This window comes from Mesoplodon mirus (assembly GCF_964341445.2).
Source record: "Mesoplodon mirus genome assembly, chromosome: 18".
Classification (NCBI taxonomy): Eukaryota; Metazoa; Chordata; class Mammalia; order Artiodactyla; family Ziphiidae; genus Mesoplodon; species Mesoplodon mirus.
The window spans coordinates 9,207,740-9,228,588 of NC_138994.1; the positions used below are offsets into that span (position 1 = coordinate 9,207,740).

General features: G+C 47.4%; 1 protein-coding gene across 1 annotated transcript in view; it reads left to right on the forward strand.

Moving 5' to 3' along the window:
• Positions 1-217: 217 nt before the first annotated feature.
• ITGB3 (integrin subunit beta 3) overlaps positions 218-20,849 on the forward strand; it is a gene marked incomplete at its 5' end in the record, with an annotated part of 52,084 nt that continues 31,452 nt past the window's right edge. Inside the window, 6 exon segments of the mRNA XM_082604956.1 lie at positions 218-244; positions 247-271; positions 274-305; positions 307-384; positions 386-590; positions 15,589-15,674. Coding sequence (XP_082461082.1) covers positions 218-244; positions 247-271; positions 274-305; positions 307-384; positions 386-590; positions 15,589-15,674 — 453 coding nt within the window.

Here is a 20,849-nt window from a genome sequence, read left to right on the forward strand (position 1 = left end):
AATAAAGGACTAAACCGGTGCCTGGCACAGAGTAGGCATTCAACAGGTTTGTCAATTAAAGGAATGTGTGAATGACCAGAACTCAAGGTACAGAGGGCAAGTGCCCAAGGAATTCAGGGGAAAGAGAAAGCTGCGTGGGTGTCTCCAGGGGGAAAGTGCCAGCGGCTCCTGGCTTTTCTAAGTATTCCAAGTGCCCAGCGCGCACCCTGGGACCAGGATGTCTGCGGAAGACGCGACCTCGACCCCCACCTCCGGTCCCAGTCTTGCCTTGCGTACCGGCCGGTCCTCGCCGGCTGAGCCGAAGTGTCGAGAAACGAGCGGCGGTTTCTCACTTCCCCTCATGCGGTGGAGGGTCCAGAAAAGTGCCAGAGGGGAGGAAGCGCCAAGTCCACGGCCCGCCCCGTTGCGTCCCACCCCCTGCGTCCCCTCCCCTTCGGCCACGGGAAAAGCGGCCGCGGGCGCCGCTGCTAGCTGTGGGGTAGGAGGACGCGGCCGAGACGGAGCGCGGCGGCCAGCGGACGAGATGCGAGCGCGGCCGCTGTGGGCCGCTGTGCTGGTGCTGGGGGCGTTGGCGGGCGTCGGCGTCGGAGGTGAGTGAGGCTCCCGCGCGGCGGGGACGCAGTCAAGTGTGCAGACTTCGAGCGGGGAAACCTGGCGGGCGGGTCCTGCGCGGCTGCGCTCCGAGTGCGCGGGGCCAGCCTGGGGCTGTCGGAGCCCGGAGCTGGGGACCTTCCGGGCCCCGCTGTGGGAAACGCGAGAGGCTACCTAGGGGCGGGTCCTCCGGGACACCGAAGCCCTTAGCCAGATTAGGCGCCTGCTCCGGGCGGTCTCAACGTGCGCGGTGAGGTGGGCGCATCTCTGAGCCCCGAGTTCAGCCCCGGCTGCGCGCATCGCAGGTGGTCCCGTCCCTCCGAAGGCAGACTGGCTCTGGAAGCCAAGGCGAGCTGGGGCTTCCCGGGGCTGTTCCCGCGCGTTGGCAGAGGGATGCGGTTGTAGCTTCTCGGATGAGAGTGTGTGCGCCCCCGGGTTTGCCGGTTACTCGACATTCCCCTTTCTCTTTGTGTACACTTTCTCCCAAGTTTCTGTTTGGCTTTTGCTTGGCGGCTCCCCGCGAGAACGATTCGGAGGAGGATGAGGGCTCTGCCTCCTACAGTGTCCTCGGGTGGCAGCGGTGCCTCAGCTTCCGGGACAGACCCAGCATCCGAAAAATCTCTACTGTATGCGAGCTGCTACGCCAGGGGTCCCTGGAGCTGGCTTGGCTCCCTGGCTTTGTCTCTCCTACTGCTGCACACACTATCAGCTGCCAAGGCAGTTGGCATTCGGCCTCCTTGGTGCTGGGAGGGGCAGAGCAGAGCACAGCCCACGGGTGCTGCCCGTGATCTTTCCGGAGCCTGGGTGACCTTCCCAGGGAGAACTCTGGCTCCTGGTCCGCTGTGTTTCTCTGCAGAGGACGCACAAGTGTGCATACACCTACTTTTAGTGAAAAGAGTAGTACTCATCGTAAGGCAATTTAGTTCCTGCAGAAGATATTTTTAAAAAAGTAAGATTTATTGCTAAGGCCATTTGGAAGATAGCTATTCAGAAATACTTGATGACTTCCTTCAAGACTCGTGCATGTATAAGAGACTGTGCAGGAGAGGGCAACAGCATCATTTTAAAAAAACACTTTATTGAGGTATGATTGACGTACAAAACGCTGTATATATTTAACGTATATGACTTGAATTTGGAGATAAGTATACACTCATGAAATCATCACCACAATTTATGACCCATAACTTGATGAAGGAGTTAGAGATAATATATAGGGGGCTGTTTAAGTTATTACTGCTGAAGCTTCCCATGTGACAGATGCTCAGACAGGTCAGCTGATGTCTTTAGCCTGCAGTGAGCACCCTGATGACCATGGCATGGAATTATGAATATCCAGCATTCAGCCCTGGGAGAGGTTAGAGCCTTGGTTCAGATGCTGTCTGAATGGAGAAATCCAGAGGCAATTCAGCTGTCTCCCACGGAGATGCCTGCTTCCATGAACTTAAAACATTTTTGCTTTTTTTTTTTTCCACATCTACAGCTTCCTGAATTTTGTAATGATTTCTGAATCTAATCATTATATTTTCTTACAGTTTTAGAAGTAAGTAAGGTAACACAAGATAGAGCCTAGCATGGTGCTTGGATCAATTAGTGAAAATGAAGAACGTATTTGTTATTTGTTATTTTGGTGTCTCTCTCTCCACCCCTGAGTATGCCTTTTGTCGATCTGTTTTTTTTTCAATAATCCGTAGAGGATTCCACTGCATTGACATACCTAAGTTTGCATGAAATATCCTCTTGGGGATCTGTTCACAGATTCATTGTTGTGATTGGGGTGATTCCAGAAGTGGTGATAGGTTGTACTGAGCTAGCCTCAGACTCCCTCTGAGAGGCAGGGTAGAGTCATATTTAAGAGCATGGGCTCTAGAGAAGACCTCCAGAGTAATAAGCCCCCAGTAAAAGCAGTTGCAATTGTAGTTAAATCCCCCATCTCAGTGTTGGGGGCTGGCTTGCAGGTAACATCAGATCCCTGGGAAGCAGACACAGGATAAGAGTTGGAGAGCTATATTGGGATACAGTGTGGAAGAGACAGAGACAGAACTGGGTGGGGGTGGCACAGAGGGGCCGCCCCAGAGTGGGAGAATCTCATATGGGGAATAGAGAGGTTGTTTCAGCGTAGACTTGAGTTTTGGAATTTATGTGCAAAGGTGATCTTTTTAGCTTCACTCAAGAGCTCTTGGGTCTTGTGGCTTCCCCAAATATGGTTCTTTTTTTAATATAAATTTATTAATTTTATTTATTTATTTTTGGCTGCATTGGGTCTTCGTTGCTGCACACGGGCTTTCTGTAGTTGCAGCGAGCAGGGCCTACTCTTTGTCGCGGTGTGGGGGCTTCTTACTGTGGTGGCTTCTCTTGTTGCAAAACACGGGCTCTAGGCACGGGTTTCAGTAGTTGCAGCACGCGGGCTCAGTAGTTGTGGCTCGCGGGCTCTAGAGCACAGGCTCAGTAGTTGTAGTGCACGGGCTTAGTTGCAATGCAGCATGTGGGATCTTCCCGGACCAGGGCTCGAACCCGTGTCCCCTGCATTGGCAGGCGGATTCTCAACCACTGAGACACCAGGGAATCCCCCAAATATGGTTCTTTATTCTAACCTGAGAGCTACTGAGTAACAAGTTTTGTTTGCTATCACCATCTAAATTGATTAGTTCTGAGCTGAGGTGCTGATTTCTCCTCCTGATTTATATCCTGGAAACTCTCCAACTGAAACCCTCTGCAGGAACCCTCAGAGCCTGGATAGACATAGGAGGAAGCCTTGTTGGCTAGGGAAGGGGACAGCTATGATTTAAAGCCAATTAGATGTGGGTTTAACTCTTGATTTTGCCTCTTATTATGTGTCTTACTTTGGGCAAGTGACTTAATCTCTTGGGTCCTCAGTTTCCTCATCTGTAAAGTGGAGGAAATAATACTTCTATGATTGTGCCAATTAAATGAGATAAAGGCAGAAAAAAAGTTTTCAATAAATGGCATTATTCTTCCTATCCTTAGCAACTACAATGTATTGGAGGTAAGGCTGCTACTGCTTCATGCATGAATACAATCCAGGTTCCTAAATGAGACCCATGGGATCCCTTTTCCCATGCCTATGTGACAGGGGACTCCTCCTTATTTCAACCCATTCTGCATTTGTGGCTTGGCATATCTCAGCCTCTCCGTCGCAATAAGAATTCACAGAAGAGTCCAAGAGGAAGAGAGGCCCATACATTTGCTTTATCCATGAGAAAACCTTAAGTCCTGTCCCTGGGAAAAGAAGAAAGTAAAATACATTCACAGGTTTTGAGAAGAAGGACATGTCTATTTTGTTTGACACTCTATGCCCAGTGGCTGACACATAGGTGGCAAAATACGTACCTATGGAAAGCTATGAAAAGGCATCTAGAGGAGATGTGCCTCGCCTTAAGATACCCAATATTTGAATATCTGTATTCATTCATAGACGATCCTCAAGTGCTCCATCTGGACATTCTGGAGGATATTAGAATACAGTCAAGACCACGAGTTCTTTGGGCATTTGGACCTCTATACTTTTGCACCATTTAGACCTCTGCTCTGAGGGTGCTGGAAACTCAGGGGATCCTCTGTGAAGTGTTTGCTTTTCCCCCCACCTCCTGGGAGAATATACACAGGAGGGCAGCATTCTTCTTTACCACCTTCAAAATTGTGAGTGTGAGTGGCTGAGGTATCCTGGGCACAACATAATTGGGGCAAGGAGGTAACAGTGAGGAGGGGGAGTCTGGATATGACCCTGGAATTTCCTAGTAGAAATTCCCCCTCTACAACTCCCCACCCCACTCAGGATCTCTGGTTATCATCCCTTCCCAGCCCTAAGACTCCTTCTGCCCTTTTTGGCAGGGATAGCCAGGAAGCATGCCCACAGAAACCACAACTCATGAATCAGCAGACAGATAATTAACTGGGGGAATGACTGAGCGGCTTCAGGGATCAACCATTTGGCTTGACCCAGCCCCCTCTGCTGCCCACAGAGCTGGCCTGGTGCTTTACCCCATCGCCTCTTCTCTCTTCTCCTGACCCCTGGCCCTTTCTGAGTGCGACAATCATTGTGACTGATGGAGCTCAGGTCACAAGTGGAAATGCAGGTGGAAGCAGGGAAATGACACTGCCTGTTCTCCCTGTGTGAATTGCTGGTGTTTATTTAAATAGGAGACTCTGCAGCAAATATTTATAAAATCTGCCTTTCTCTGCATGCACACAGTATCGCCAGGAACACTCTTTTCTTTATAGTTAGTTTATTTAGGTATAATTTATGTACTGTAAAATTCATCCTTTTTAGGTGTACAGTTCTATGAATTTTGACAAATGCTCACAGTCAAGTAACCATCAGCATAATCAAGATACATCACCCTAAAGAGTTGTCTTGAGCTCCTTGTCAGCAATTTTCTTTCCCCACCTTTATTTCCTGGCAGATCTGTTTCCTGTCCCTACAATTCTTCCTTTTACAGAATGTCATATCAATGAAATCATACAGTGTGTAGCCTTTCAAGTCTGGCTTTTTTTTTTTTTTTTGCGGTACATGGGCCTCTCACTGTTATGGCCTCTCCCGTTGCGGAGCACAGGCTCCGGACGCGCAGGCTCAGCGGCCATGGCTCATGGGCCCAGCCGCTCCGCGGCATGTGGGATCTTCCCGGACCAGGGCACGAACCTGTGTCCCCTGCATTGGCAGGCGGACTCTCAACCACTGCGCCACCAGGGAAGCCCAAGTCTGGCTTTTTTCACTTAGCATAATGTGTTCAAGACTCATCCATGTTGTTGCGTATATCAGAATGCTAAGAGGTTATCCCAGGCTACTCTGTCTTCCTCAGGTTCTGAGACAGTTACCCTGAAAGCAGGGGGCTATATCTGTTAAACCCAGATCCAGCTTTCAGTTTCTAAATTTTGAAATTGGATAGATGCATTTGCAACCAGCACTCTTATTATCCTTGGTCCTAAAAGCAAATATGGTCAAATATGGTATGTCACAATCTTTGGAGCTAGAAGCTAAGTAAACTGGGGCTATTCTACCTTTTAAAATTTGGGGTAGCATCTCTGAAAAAAACAACCCACCATAAGTCTTCCTTTCTGGTTTTCTTTCATGTTCCCATAAAAAGACTCCTCTTCCTCCCTGCCAGCATTTCTTAGTTCAACTAGTAAAGCTATTTAAACATTCATGGGGCGAATGAGGTGATATATGCTCATTATATGAAAGCCACATATTGGAGAGTAAATGGCTGGTTCCCCTCTAATTCTGTTCCCCCCTAATGTTCACTATTAATTACATGGTGTGTTCTATTCATATTTTTGTAAAATCTTGCATTTGTAATAATTCTTGCATATGTAATAATGCATGTAATAATTCTCATGGGTATGTGTATTCCTTTACCTAAACTTGCATATGTAATATGTATATGTAATAATTCTCATGGGTATGTATGTATGTAATAATTCTCATGTGTATGTCTATTCTTTTACCTAAACTTGTGTTACATTTATTTCAACTTACAAAAGCCACTTTTTTTGTTCATATAGAGAAAAACCCCTCAGGGTGAAAAGCACTGTGGGTCTGAAATTGAGAAACCAATGTGCAATTCATGGCTCTACAGGCTTTTCTGTCAATTTGCTGGGTGATTTTGAACAAGTCATCTTACCTCTGCGCCTCAGGCTCTTGGGGTCTCAAGGGCTGCAAACGGGTGAATGTGTCAAAGGGAGAGACGTCGGTTTGCTCTTGCCCTTCCCCACCACCAATTGGAGAAGTTTTTCCTTTAGCTGATTAATAATGAGGAAGTCCGTGTAAGGATTTCTTTGTGGGGGGAAAAAAGGGAGGTCTGCAGTTAAAAGCAAGCTTGAAAAACTTCGCCCTGGAAGAAAGCTCCAGAAGTTTGGCAAAAGGCACACTCAGTAGCCACTTTGAAAGTCCCTGTCGTCAACCCTAAATCTGTTTGCTGATGGGATTCTTGGATAGAGGGAACCCAGGTCTGTGAGAACCGCTGATGATTCCAAACCCCTGCTTTAGCCACTGCACGTGATAAACTCCTCCAGGTTCAACCTGGGCTGGAGCCACCTGCAAGGGGCAGGTTTGACCAACTCCCTGGGAAGGTGGAAGAGGAGGGAGTGTGGTGCCTTCATTCTGGGGCTCCTACAAATTGAGAATAGACCACACTCTCCTGGGAGATTCCTGAAGGCTGTGGGAGTGGGCCGGACCAAGTTTCTTCTGGAGTTCCCCTTGAGCTTTGGGATTCCAAGAGGTTACCGGGTTTTGGTGCTGAGGGTGCTTGCTTGTAGAGAGCCTGGCATGCCCTGGGGAGCCTACATTTAAATGAATGCAAATGTGGAGACTGAGGCAGAAGAGAAGACATTTAAAATTAGCTTTAATTTTTTTTTTTTAGCTTATAAAACGAATTCAGCTTTTTGTGGGGGAAAAAAAAATCAAGGACATTCCCTGGCCATCCAGTGGTTAGGACTCAGCGCTTTCACTGCAGTGGCCAAGGTTCAATCCCTGGTCAGGGAACTAAGATGCCACAAGCTGCATGGCACGGCTGGAAAAAAAAAAAAAAAAGTCAAGCAGTACAGAAATAGAATAATGTAGAAAGTACAAGTCCCTTGTAGTCTTGTACATAAAGATAACCACTGTTGACAGTTACTCCAGAATTTTTTTCCTATGTATATGTCACCGTATATAATGATTTATCATTATTGTTGTTTCTCAAGCAGAATCATCCACAGTAGGATCATTGTCACTTAATAATATACCGTGGGCATCTTTTTATATCAGTGCATGGCCTTCCATTACTACTTATGCCAAGAGCTGTAACTCTAGCCAGAAGGCATATTGCTATATGGATATACCTGAATTTTCTTCACCAATTCCCTGTTGATAGACATTGGGATCACCCCCAATTATCTGCAGGGGACATCCTTGTTCATTATTATGCACCTTTGTTCAAGTGTTTCTGCAGGCTGAATTTCTTAAACGAAAGCTGCTGGGTCAAAGGACACGAATATTTAAAATTTTAATTTTAATAGGTTTTCTAAATTGTCCTCCAAAATGGTGGGACCGATTTGCCTTCCTACCAAGACAGGCTGGAAGCAAGGGCTGGTGACAACACCACCGCCTGCTGTTTATACCCACAAGATATGAGCCGCAGGAGGAAAAGTAGCAGAATTGGACAGTTGAATGCCAAGGAGGTCACCAAAAGGGTGCTGCTGGGCTGGGCCTCAAACAGAGCTTGGTATGGGCTTGCCTCTTTTCTATACTGAATGAGTCAGATGGGAGGTGGGGCCTGTGCTGATAACATTTTCCAGAACTTGAGATGCAACATTTGAATCAAATATTAGTTAGTCCGTTAGGAAGAAATGGACATGTGTGCAATAATTGAGGGGTCTTGGGCCCTGGGATGTTAGGCTTCCTAGAGTATTAGTCAGCTTGTTGATGCTTTCTGCTTGGAATATATATACGTCCAGGGCTGGGCAGCTTGAAAATCATCTAATGTAATACCGTTTGTTTTACAGAGAAGCAAAAAAGGAGGTCCTGAGAGGTGAAGTGACTTGCCCAAGATAACACAACTAGTTTAGTGGCATTGGTGGGGTCTAGCCCTGGGGGCTCCTGTCTCCTGGCCAGTGATTCTTCACTGTATCCTGTAGAGACCAAGGACCCTCTCTCATCTGACCCTGAGGCGGGTAGGGGTGTGGGGGGGATGGGCGTTCCTAGTGCAGGAAGTGATTTGCATGAAGGTAAGTAGGAAGGAAACCAGCATTTACTGAGCATCCACTATGCTATCCGTGGTTCTTTCATCTATGTTATCTCATTTAATCCTAACAACTCCTGAGGTAAGTGTTCCGCCCATATTTGGGAGCATGGGGGAAAGGAAGGTCTCCAGTGCTTGGCTGATGTGGCTGGGTTGCACCTGTTAAATAGGAGGGAACAATGATAAGTTCTCGAATAGGGATGTGACAGAGACTCAAAGAGTCACTGGAGCTTAGAGAGAGCACCAGAGAGATGAAGGGACGTGCCTGAGGTCACACAGCCAGTGGAGCGGTAAAAGTGGTTTTAGACCTGAGGCCTCCTGTGTGCTGTCCCACCACCATGCTTCCCCCACCACATCCACCCTTACACTGTTCATCGTTTTACTCCCCCTGCCCTCAGGGTGTTTTCCAGGGGCTGGGTGTTAATTTTAGATAATAACTACACAGAAGACAGGACTCTGTCCTTTTTATGCAGTGTTCAGCATAAAACATGGTGACTTAATTATCCCAGTTGGAGATGATAACAAGACATGATATGGCTTCGCTTACAAGGGCAGTGCCTACTGGCTGAAGAAAGGTCAGTGAAAGGGCATGGCCAGTGGTCAGTACCTTTGAACTTTGTCCGAGGGGACCCACGTGCTCAGGGAGAAATCCTTCCTGTCTTTCGGTCGTGTCCCTCATGCCAGTGGGTCAGCAAGTCCTCAGAGAACATCTAGGGTCTAACCATGCCATGGATACCACTACCATCCAAATCCAACCCCCTGCCATCTGCTGCCTGGATGGTTGTAATGCTTCCTAATTGGTCTCTGTCTGGTCTTGTTCCCCTACTGCCTGCCCTCCTTTCGTGGCCAGGATGATCTTCTTGGGCTCACCTCTGCTCACAGCCCACCAGCGGCTTCCCACCACATGGAGAATGACAGCCACACTCCCCACCATGGCTACTGCTTCCCAGTATTGTGGTCTCTGACTGCGTTTCCAACCGCCTCTCTATCTCTATCCTCTTCCCTCTCTCTTCCTGCTGTTTCATTAAGAGGCTGAGGACCATCTAGCTGCTGTGGGTTCTTTCTGGAATACTCGTCCCCTAGATCTTCCCATGACTCACTCCTTCATATCATTTTGAAATATCACTCAGAGAGGCCTTTCTTTAAAGGAGACACACTCCCCTTACTGACACTTTGTCCTGCTTTATTTTCTTAGTGTCTTTGCCCCTGTTTGAAATTGTACTTTTTCGTTGTGTATGTTTTGGCTTTCTGTTGAGCATGTTTGATTTTCACTAAACTCTAAGCTCCACAAGAGTAAGGGGGTTGTTTATTTCATCAGTGTGTCTCCAGTGCTTAGCAGAGTGCCAGACACAGGTAGGTACTCAGTGAATATTTGTTAAGTGAGTGGATGAATGAATGCCAACACCATTGGTATATGTTAGCAGAAAAGTATAAAAGAAAAGTAAACACTTTTCTGTTATCCATAGGTGGGTTAACCATTACAAAATGGTTAGGCCAGCTTTTTTTAATCATGCAGAGTATTTCAGAGCAGTGTTCCTCAAAATCATGTCATATATGCTATGGAAATGCAAATGCATTTTGTATTATTAGCTTCTTAGGGCTGCTGTAACTGGGTGGCTTAAAACAACAGAAATTTATTCTCTCTGGAAGCTAGAAATCTGAAATCAGGGTGTCAACAGGGCCATGCTCCCTCTGAGATGCTGGATGGACCCCTTCCTCATATCTTCCTAGCTTCTGGTGGTAGCTGGCAACTCTTGGCGTTCCTTGGCTTCCAGCTGCATCACTCCAATCTCTGCCTCTGTCTTTATACGGCAGAGTTCTCGCTGTGTGTCTTCACGTGGTGTTTTCCTCTTGTGAGGACATCAATCATGTTGGATTAGCGCCCACCCTAATGACCCCATCTTGATCACATCTGCAAAGACCCTATTTCCAAATAAGGTCACAGCTGGAGGTACTGGGGGTTAGGACTTCAGCAAGTCTTTCTGGGGGACGCAGTTCAACCCGTAACACGTTTTAATATTGGTCGAGGCAAATTGTACACAAACGGCTTCTGATGTTAAGTACCATATTTAATTGGCTCTGATGCACTTTGTTTTTAAACATTTGAAAATCCCTGAAATCAGCATGCCTTCTGTTCGGTAGTTTGGACTCCCTACTGCTTTGGGCGATGCTTACTGAAGCTTTCTGCTCAGAGCACAGAGGTACGTGTTACCTTGAATCCCACCTTCCTGTCTTCTTCCCCTTCCTGGGATTACTGAGCTGCTGCTGCATGTAAATGAAAGAACAAAAATAAGATCAACTTTCTTAACAGCGTGTTCTAGAGAAACCACTCGTTGCATCCATCGCACCGTTAGCCTATGTTTTGTTCTTGGATGACTCACCCAGCCAGGTGACTGCAATGGAAGATCAGGCACTGCCTGAGTCACCCAGTGTCCCCACGGACCTATCTGAGAAGTCACTAGTCAAAGGTCAGTGGCGGGGCTGGAGACCCAGGCCAGAACTCCTCCCTGCAGATAGTAAGAGAGATGTCCATGGTGTCTGCGGTATGGACAGTCCTCCCTTCCACTGAACACCTCTCCTGCTGACTGAGCCCTCTCCTGGAGTCCCCTGGCCTCACTGGGGTGGCCCGTTCCTGTGTTCTGACATCCTGTCTAATTGGACAGCATATCCTCAAAATATCTCTCATTGACTCATTATGACTTCCGCTGGTTCCAACTCCCTTCCTTGTTCCCTTTTTTTCCTCCATTTTCCCCACCCTCTGTCTCTCTTCTGATTCTGTGAATTGGGCTGATGTGTCAAACCACAGCCTTCTACTTCTACGTTCCAGGCAAAGTTCTTTGCTGGTCTTGCCTATGTTTTCTAATTGGCCTTCTCTTCTTGGCCATCCCTCCTAGATTATATTTTTGATCCCCTGCCTTCAACTGCGTGGGCCTCAGGATAAAAACAGCAACAATGAAAACAATAGAAACCGTAGCAGCAGCAGCCTTTACTGAGAACTTTCTGTCTTGCCAGCTGTTGTGCTCAGAGTGCGACCGGGATTGGCTGCTTTATAACTACACCGGGAGGACCAGGGCCCGTCCTCCTGTTGCCTCGCTGTGGCTAAGCTGTCCAAGAAAATGGGTGCTAGGGGTTGTTAATTTGTTCCAGTGACAAAGTTCTGATGAAGATCCTTGATTCTCCAGCAGAGCCGAGTCTGGGCCTCCGAGGCTGGGCAGGAACATAGGCCTTATGAATGACTGGAAACAGAGGCCCAAACTCCTTCCACATGTTTGGGGGAAGGGGTGGCCTCAGAGCAACGGCTCATTGAATCAGCATGGCCCAGGCGCAGAGACTTCTGATGAGTCAGTCACTTTCAGCCACTGCATTCTGGGGAACCTGCCTTTGGTTGCAGGTCTTGGTGGGGGGCATCCCAGGAAACGGGTTGGGGGGGGGCATCATTGATTCTCATGAAATCAACCTGTGATTCATTAAAAAGGAGAGGTAAGGGGAGCTGGGTAACCGTGACTCCCCAGCCATGACTTCCTAAAGAATAAGTCCCAGCAGCTTATATCATCCTCTGGGGTCAGGGACTGCCCATTCACTGCAGGGGGGCCTGCTGTTGTTTATTTCACATCTGGTAAGGCTTTCTTTTGTGGCTATGAGTCAAGGACTCATGGGGAAATGCTAATTTGAGAATGAATGGATGGCTAAATGGATAGACTGGGAAAAGTTTTCAAAAAATAATTAGACAGCGCCCACACCTCCCACGGCCCTCTTCTCTCTTCTGACTGTGCCCGCGATCTTGTGCTTCTCTCCCTACCGAAAATCCATGTCACTTATGTCCAGAATTACTCCCATGGATGTAGATTCTCATGGAAACTTCAAAAAGGGATGCCTAAAATAGTGCAGGCTATGCTTCTCTCAGAACTCTTCCAATAAGGCAGTAAAGGGGGGATGAGTTCCCATCTGGCTGAGAAAAGAGCAGTTGTGAGCTAACAGACGGCCGGGCAGCCCATGTAGGGAGAGGCCTTCTGGATGCATTGCTGGTTCTGAACATTCAGGCATTCTGAATCTGGCAGCTCTGGGAAGATTGGCTACTTTTCTTCCATTAGAGACAGTACATGGCTGAGGGCCACGCCAACTCAGAGGTGGCATTGGTGCCTTAGGGCCAGGTCTGGAACCACCCGTAATTTCCACCTCGCAGTCCTTGTATCACACGCTTAGGTTGGAGTCAGTCAGAGGCTGGAGCCCCAGAGGTTACTCAGGGGCTCACAGTAGCCTATCACTTGCAGAATTTTAGGGTTGGGAAAGGCCTTTTTAAAAATAAATTTATTTATTTATTTATTTTTGGCTGCATTGGGTCTTTGTTGCTGCGCCTGGGCTTTCTCTAGTTGTGGCGAGCAGGGGTACTCTTCGTTGCGGTGCACGGGCTTCTCAATGCGGTGTATTCTCTCGTTGCAGGACACGGGCTCTAGGTGCGCGGGCTCCAGTAGTTGTGGCACATGGGCTTAGTTGCTCCGTGGCATGTGGGATCTTCCCGGACCAGGGATCAAACCCATGTCCCCTGCATTGGCAGGTGGATTCTTAACCACTGTGCCACCAGGGAAGTCCTGGGAAAGGTCTTTGAAGTTAGACAGACTCAGGGCTCTGAGGAAATGTAGGGCTTCCAGAAGGCACTTCAAGGACTCCACATATAATCTAGTGTTTTGTGGAGAACAATGAAAATTTAAATTGCCCAAGGAACAGTTTCAACCCATTTGCCTGTTTTATATTGGAATTCTATGCATAATTTGGAGAAATGAGCTCAGTTGCTTAAAAAACAAAACAAAACTGATCTAGTCCAATACCTCTCAATTTGCTCTAATATATATTTATTGAGTGTCTCCTTTGAGCAAGGACTGAGGCTGGGCTGGGCAGGACAGGCCTCAAGAGGCTTAAAATCTACTGAGTGGCAGTGCTGTTAAGGCAGATACATAAATAATTATAAGTTGGGAATACTGGAGTGAAGAAACTGAGGCTGAGAGGAATTAAATGACTCATCCAAGGCTATATTATTAGTGGGTGACTCAGTTAGGACCACAGTCTACTGACTGTGTGTGTACCTTTTCTGTTAGGTCACTCTGCCCTGAGATGGATACTGTTAAAGTACAGTTTTCAAAGAGTTAAAAGTATGATTCTCATACAACTATAAAATGAACATGTGTCAAAGATTTCATCCAACATAATGAGGGAACCAATAAGATGTTGACTAGTTCAAAAGAGAATTCAAGTAAGGGAGTTATAGTCGGTCAGTCAAAGGAATGCTGAAATCAGTTACCTAACAGATTCAAAATTGGTTAATGTTCTACAAGGCAATAAACCTTAACCTTTGGGGGTTACCTTTTCTGGATTTTTATGACAGAAATCATTTACGTTGCTGTTGGATAAGAATCATATACGTTGCTCTCCATTGTTGTTGGTTTTCTACAGGCCAACCTCTATTCTTACAGAATCATAAGATAGAAGTCAAACAAATGTACACATCCCTGGAAAATCAGATAATCCCTAAGCATGGTGGGTCTACTAGTCAACCCTTTGCATTACCTTGAAAGGACACCCAGTACTCCCTTTGCCTATTTCCACATTTTGGATAATTTTTCTTAACAATATTTTGTGTATGTGTGTACACACACATTTGCTGGGTGTTTTTTTTTTTTTCCCCAGATGTTGAAAGGGAGTTCAGCCACGCTGTTTTAAAAGGGACTGAGACAGCTCCATAAAAAGTTTCAGGGACACTGGGAAAACATCACAGTGATGAGGTTGATTTCCCCCAAATATATTTGCTGGTCTTACGAACTGGGGGCAAGGGACCACTTTAGAAGATTGGATAAAGTAATTGTCAAGATAATTGGGTCATAGTAGGAATGGGTCTCCCTCATTCTGCTCTTTGCACAGTCGTCCCTCGGGATCTGTGGGAGATGGATTCCAGGCTCCCCTGACAACCAAACTCCAAGGATGCTCAAGTCCCTTACAGGAATAGTTTAGTGTTTGCATATAACCTTTGCACATCCTCCTGTATTCTGTAAATCATCTCTAGATTACTTACAATACAATGTGAATGCTATGTAAATAGTTGTAAATCCAGTGTAAATGCTATGTAAATAGTTGCTGGCACGTGGCAAATTCAACTTTTGCTTTTTGGAACTTTCTGGAATTTTTTTTCCTGAATATTTCCAACTCGTGGTTGTTTGAATCTGCGGATGCAGAACCCACGGATATGGAGGGCTGACTGTACTGCAAAAGGCCTTCCTGGGGCCCTGGAGGTTTACCTGACTGAGGCCAGGAAGGCTAAGCTGGGGGAAGGAGGGAGGATGGGGACTTCTGTCCAGGCAAATGTCTGGGGTTTGCTTCCTGGTTGGGCTTCTCAAGGCTCTTTTCTTGCCTCTGGTTGTCTCTGCTCCTCCCTGCAGCTTTTTCTCTGTCCTTTGACAGTATGAAGACTGTTCACACTTGAGTGGCATTTTGTAGTGTACCCAGTGCTTCTCCTTTACCTCACTGACTTCTTTGCACAAATCCTATGAGACGGATATTATCACTTCATGGAGGTTAACTAACTTGACCAAGGTCATGACACCTAGTAAGAAGAGCATTCAGAATTCAAATACAGGTCTTCCAACTCCAAACTTCCATGCACTTCCAGCTTATATCAGTCAACTTTTTCTAATATTTCTGCGGTTTTCCCTAAAGCATTCTATATACTTGGATCCCAAGATATATGTATTGGGAAGCTTGAGAAGATTTGCTTTCCCCTGGCAGGCCAGTAGGACACTGCCATGGCAGTCACCCCCCACCCCCATATTTAGACTGTGTGTTAATGTTAGTGCATCCGGGCTCTGAATTCCCTGTGCAGCGGCTGTGACTAAGTCACTAGAATAATTGGAGAGAGGGTACGTTGCCATGGCTCTGGGCCTGAGATTTTCATTTGTACAATGTAGGTGTCAAATCAGTTGTTAATTAAAGCCTTTCCATCATTTATGATCTGACACTTGCTCCATCACTTGCCACCACAGTGACCTCATCAGTTGAGGGCTGTGATGAGTTTCTCCTGACCTTCCTCATTCTCCTTCTCCCTTACCAAACAGCCTGTGTTTGGTAAATGTCTATGGGATGGTTAAGGTGTATTTGTGTGCATCTGAGAGCTGTAAACCTGGGCATTTGGGAAAGCTGGGAAAGGATGGGGGAAGACCAGGTACTTTGTCATGTCAAATGAGATACTAATGCCTCTGTCTCTCTGTTGCAGGGCCCAACATCTGTGTCACACGAGGTGTGACCTCCTGCCAGCAATGTCTGGCTGTGAGTCCCATGTGTGCCTGGTGCTCAGATGAGGTAAGGAGCAGATATCCGACTTTATTTCTTCCCCAGACTTAGCTGCTTTTGTGTAGAGACAGACCCATGGGGATATCTCCTTCCTCCTAAGTATACAAGCCCCTTGTCCCTGCTGAGCAAAACTAGGAAGAAGCCTTCCCATTGATGGGTGTCAAAGGGAGCTGTCATGGGCTGTTGCTGGGAATGCCATCCAGAGTGTATCGCGTGGCCCCGGCCTTAGGCAGAGTGATTAGGCCTGCTGGCCTCTCTGTAGCCATTGCCATCCTTTACCACACTTTGCTTGATTTTTGTTGGGGTGCAACATCCCGAGAAGCAGGGCCTTGGGTCTCAAAAAGGGAGGCATGAGAGGGTTATAGGTACAAAGGGGATGTTGGCTTATGAACATTCCAGAACTTTTAAAAGGCAAGTAAGAGAGGGGTCTTGCACTTGTGTGGGGGGCTGTTTAGACAGAGGATCTTTTCTCTTCCCTTTTCCTGTCTGATGACTGGACCCCCATGGCTTTACATTTTCCCCTTTCTTTCTCCTCTTCCTCTCCTTCCTTCCTTCTCTTGGGAAGGTGTCAATGAAAGAAAGAGCTGGGCCTATTTGGTGAGGCTAGGAGGGTGACAGGAAAGGGTTAGCTGTGTCTAGGCAGAGGATTTGTTGTGTCTGGGGCCCTAGGGAATGAGTGTGTCTGAGGGAATGGCTGTGTTTGTGGCTGGGATGGGAATTTGGAGCTGGCAAGAGCTGGGGGGTGAGTGTGGCTGGAGAAGGTCCAGTGATTACAGAGTCTGGGGCTGAGTCATGGGCCTGGTCCCCGGCAGTTGGTTACCTGAACTCCTGGCCTGGCTGCGTGTCAGCCACCTGAGGCGCCCTCTCTGTCCCTGCCCTCTGCAGCTCTGTGACTGCTCTAACTCAGGCCCTCATTCTCTCTGCTTCTCTTCCCAATCTGCTGAGTTTCCTAAAAAGGCAACCTCCCTGGAAGGCTGGTGGGGGGTGGGAGTCGAGAGGCTGTGTTTATCCCTGAACGAGAGGACAGCCAGAACGACAGAGGCCAGCCCAGCACACTGCTTTGGCCTCTGAGCAGTTCAGCACGAGAACTGCTTCCAGAGGCAGCTGCCCAACATCTGGGCCACACTGACTTCATTTAGCAAACGAAATATTCCCTGGGGCTGGGAGTTGGGGGTGGGGCTGGGTTGAGGGAGCCCTTCCCCGCCACCCCCGTAGGTTCTCCACCCCTCTGGGCTGAACTGGCTGCTCAAGTGTGATGTGGCCTCCTCCCTTCTCATCTGCCGTAGGCTCCTTCCCTGGGTCACCATCATGATATTATTAAGCTTCTTTTATGAGGAAGTTGGAATTCTGCAGCTGAATCCTCGAAGAAGGAAGAGCTGGATGGGGAGGGCGCCTCATTGGATTGGATGGCCTGTAGCTGGTTGGAGCAGTGGGGTAGCCAGGGCAGAAGCCCTAGCATCACTCAAAAGATGCTGCCCTCTCTTCAACCCAAAGCAAGACAAAATTGGAGAAACTGTGGTTCAGAGGAGTCTGGGATTCTTGGAATGTCTGTCACCTGTCTTGATCTGCATAGGAACAAGCCAGGTAACTGGCCTGCTGAGGCCATGCTGAGACCTGACCAGACAAAGCCCTTAGGTCATGTGACCAGAATTTGGAGATATATGTAGAATATTTATTGATGGCCGTGGTGAATTTTTTCCCATGGGGCATACCAAGGTGGGGGGAGGGAAGAAGGAGGGTGGGAAAGGCACCAGGTAGGATCAAAATATAATGTAGGACTAGCCTAGGGATGGGGGATGGAGTCAGAGAGAAGACGGGTGTATCCAGGACCAAAGAAAACTAATGAGAGGAGATAGATGGTCCAATAAGATATTTTCTAGGAGGATGGAATTTAAAAAGGAAAGTGTTTTTTGTTTTTTTTGTTTTTGTTTTTTTTTTGAGTGATAAAGTCAGATTTATTGCTCCGGATTGAATCCCTGGACAGGACCTAGGGAGGGGGAGGGGGACACAGGAAGTTAGTGAAGCATCCTCCTGGCCTTTGCTGAGTTCTCAGCACCCTGGGGAAGTGGGAGGGCCAAGGGCTTAGTGAATGACTACCATTATCTCTCTAAGAGGGGAGGAGGGGGAGCAGAGACCAGTGTGGGTTAACATTTGTCAACCAGGGAGAAATGGGAGGTGGGAATCCCGGACTGTAACTTGAACAGGACTGCTGTTTGTTTCCTGAGGGCTTCCCCTCTGCTGACCCAGTTTAAATGCTGAAAGTGTCTTGGCTGTTGATTTTAAAAACCAAAAGTGAACCATCTGGGCCATTTTGCATGTGATTTGTTGAATAATCAACCCTGGAGAGCTCTCTGCCCCTGCCTCTCCTACCTTGGCTGTTACAGGCAGAGTTGGCAGTGCCTGGACAAACAACTGGTTGGGCTCAGCTTTCCCTGGTCCTGGAGGACAGCAGCTCTGGGTGTGGATAGCAAGCCCTTGGCTGGGTAATAGGAAAACATAGCCAACGTGGATGAGTGCAGAGTTTTGTGCTCATCTGCATAGGGTGTGTTCCTGGGGGACTGGACACTGATACGGGTTGGGGTGGTGTGCTGTCTCTGGACTGTGAATCTAGCAGAGAGGCTGGCTTCACAGAGAGGTTCAACTTGTGGTCTTGGCCTTGGTGGCATCGTGTTGGGATCTAGAACCTTCCAAATTTGCCTGCTGGTAAGAATCACCTAGGGTGCTTGTTAAATATAAAGGTTTCCAGGATGGACCCTGAACCTATTGCATCAGAATGGGTTGTTACAATAGCAAGTTTGGCAAATATTGCTAATGGAAGGGGCTGATCATTGGGGTCATGATGGGTGGAGCTGGAGTTAAGGTTGCCAGATAAAATACAGGACACCCCAGTTAAATTGGAATCAAACAACAAATACTTTTAGCATAAGTATATCCCAAATATTTACCAAATTTGGCAACCCTAATGTGGAGAGAAATACTAGGAATTCTTCTATAGTCCTGAGTGCACATCAGAAGGCAGTAGACCTGCTCACACTCAGCCTGACATCCACGGATAAAACAAGAAGAATGGGTTTGGATCTCACAAAGAAGACTCTAATAGGACTTACTTCTCATTTTCTTCTCTGCCTTTTTGGTGGGGGGAGGTTTAGGCCGCTGTTTAATTCCTTTTTAGTCACTAATATAATTTCATTCTCACTTCTCTGCTGCTTTTTCTTTCTTCCTATTTTTTTTCTTAATCTGGAGGGCAAACTCTCATCTTGAGTGTTTTGCCCCAATTTTTTATCATAAAAAAAAGGTATAGGGCTTCCCTGGTGGCGCAGTGGTTGAGAGTCCACCTGCTGATGCAGGGGACACGGGTTCGTGCCCCGGTCCAGGAAGATCCCACATGCCGCGGAGCGGCTGGGCCTGTGAGCCATGGGCGCTGAGCCTGCACGTCCGGAGCCTGTGCTCCACAATGGGAGAGGCCACAACAGTGAGAGGCCCGCGTACCGCAAAAAAAAAAAAAAAAAGGTATAATATTAAAAGTGCTCCTCCTTCTGTAAACAGTGGGGTGTGAGTATCAATAACCATAAACTAAAATGCTTTCCTTTTCCTCTCCTTTCTGTCTCCTCCACACCTCTCTCTGTATGTTCAAGTGATTTCTTGTCCTTACCAGATGTCAGGAGAACAATGTTAATTTTTTTGGATTGGAGGCATTTGTTAGCACTCTGGGGAAAACAATGTACCACGACCTATTGTTCCTGTCCTCCAAGAAAGATTATGCAATAATAGCAGTAGTTAGAATGGTAATAGTAAAAAGGAGTCACCTATTTGAATTTATTCGTTTATATCAGATCAAAAGGATTTGAGTCTATTTGACTTTCGTTGAGATTTTTATATTTTGAAAGCATTTCCCATTCACAGTTTTATCCCCTGTCCAACCCTGTGAAATAAGTAGAATAATGACAGTTATTCATGCTGTACTTTCCCAGTTTCTAAAATGGGATTAATGGAGAATGGGACTAGGAGCTGAATTCCCGCCAGGAGAGGGCTTGCTACAGGGCTGGGACCTCCCACTGCTGTGCTCTGGCTCTTCCCCTGGGTCTTGGTTATCTTTGCCCTTTTTGTGTAACATCTGGTTTCACTGGGAACTGGAACTTGAACACTGCTCCCCCCCTCCTTCCAGCTTTCTCTCTGAGTAACCTGGACACATTCCTTTTACCTTCTCAGCCTGGGTTATTAAGAAAGGAATGTGGCCCAGATGTGTTGAGGTCAGTGCCTTGGTGTCCTTCTGGGACAGCAGGCTCTCAGGGAGAGCGTGGCTGAGGAGCAGGCCTGTTATGTTCCTGACCCCTGAGGTCAGTGACCAGAGAGGGAGGGAAGGAGACAGTTTTTGTTTCTTAGTGTTTAGATTTCTTCCGAAATTCATAACAAACCATAAGCACTGTCAGCAAGGCTTGGCACTTCAAACTTTCTTCTAATAAACACTGCCACGTTAGGAAATGGGGGTCAGGAAACCCCCTCCAAGATATTCTCTCCCTTCACCGATGTAGCCTGAAGATACATGATGGCCTTGCTGTTCTCAGTGTTTCCTGGGCTCCCCCTTCCCTCTCTCTCCTTCAGCATCTGTCTTAGTCCTGGAAAGGATCAGCAACTCAGGGCATCTCGGTCCATCCAATCATTGCCTTTTTTGGAAGGTTTTCTCTCTGGGGTTTTGTGGGACCCTGGAATCAGAGATACAGTAGAGAGTTTTTTTGAGCAAGAAAGAGACTGCTTCCTGAGAGAGAAGGGTTGGGAGAGACGGACGGAAGCAGCAAGAATTGGGGCACAAAAACGTTAAGTGTTCGTGAGTTCTCCCTTCTGCCATTCTGTCCCTGGCAGAGGGACCTGGCTGGGTGAGGGGAGGGGATTTTCATCTCTCTGAGGAGCTCTGATGTCCTGTTGGGATCTTTTGAACCAGGAAGTTTAAGTCTCATGTACCATTTTCCATTGCTGATGCCGTTTCTCTACCTCAGACCCGTGACGAGGAAGAAGGAAGCTGCTGGCTTCTGGAAGCTCCTTCCACATTTTGCCTGGGCTAGGGCGGTCCTCATGTCATTTGTCTTCATCCGTTCAGGCTGCTGTAGCAAAAATACCACAGACGGTGGCTAAACAACAAACATTTATTTCTCACAGTCCTGGAGGCTAGAAAGTCCAAGATCAAGG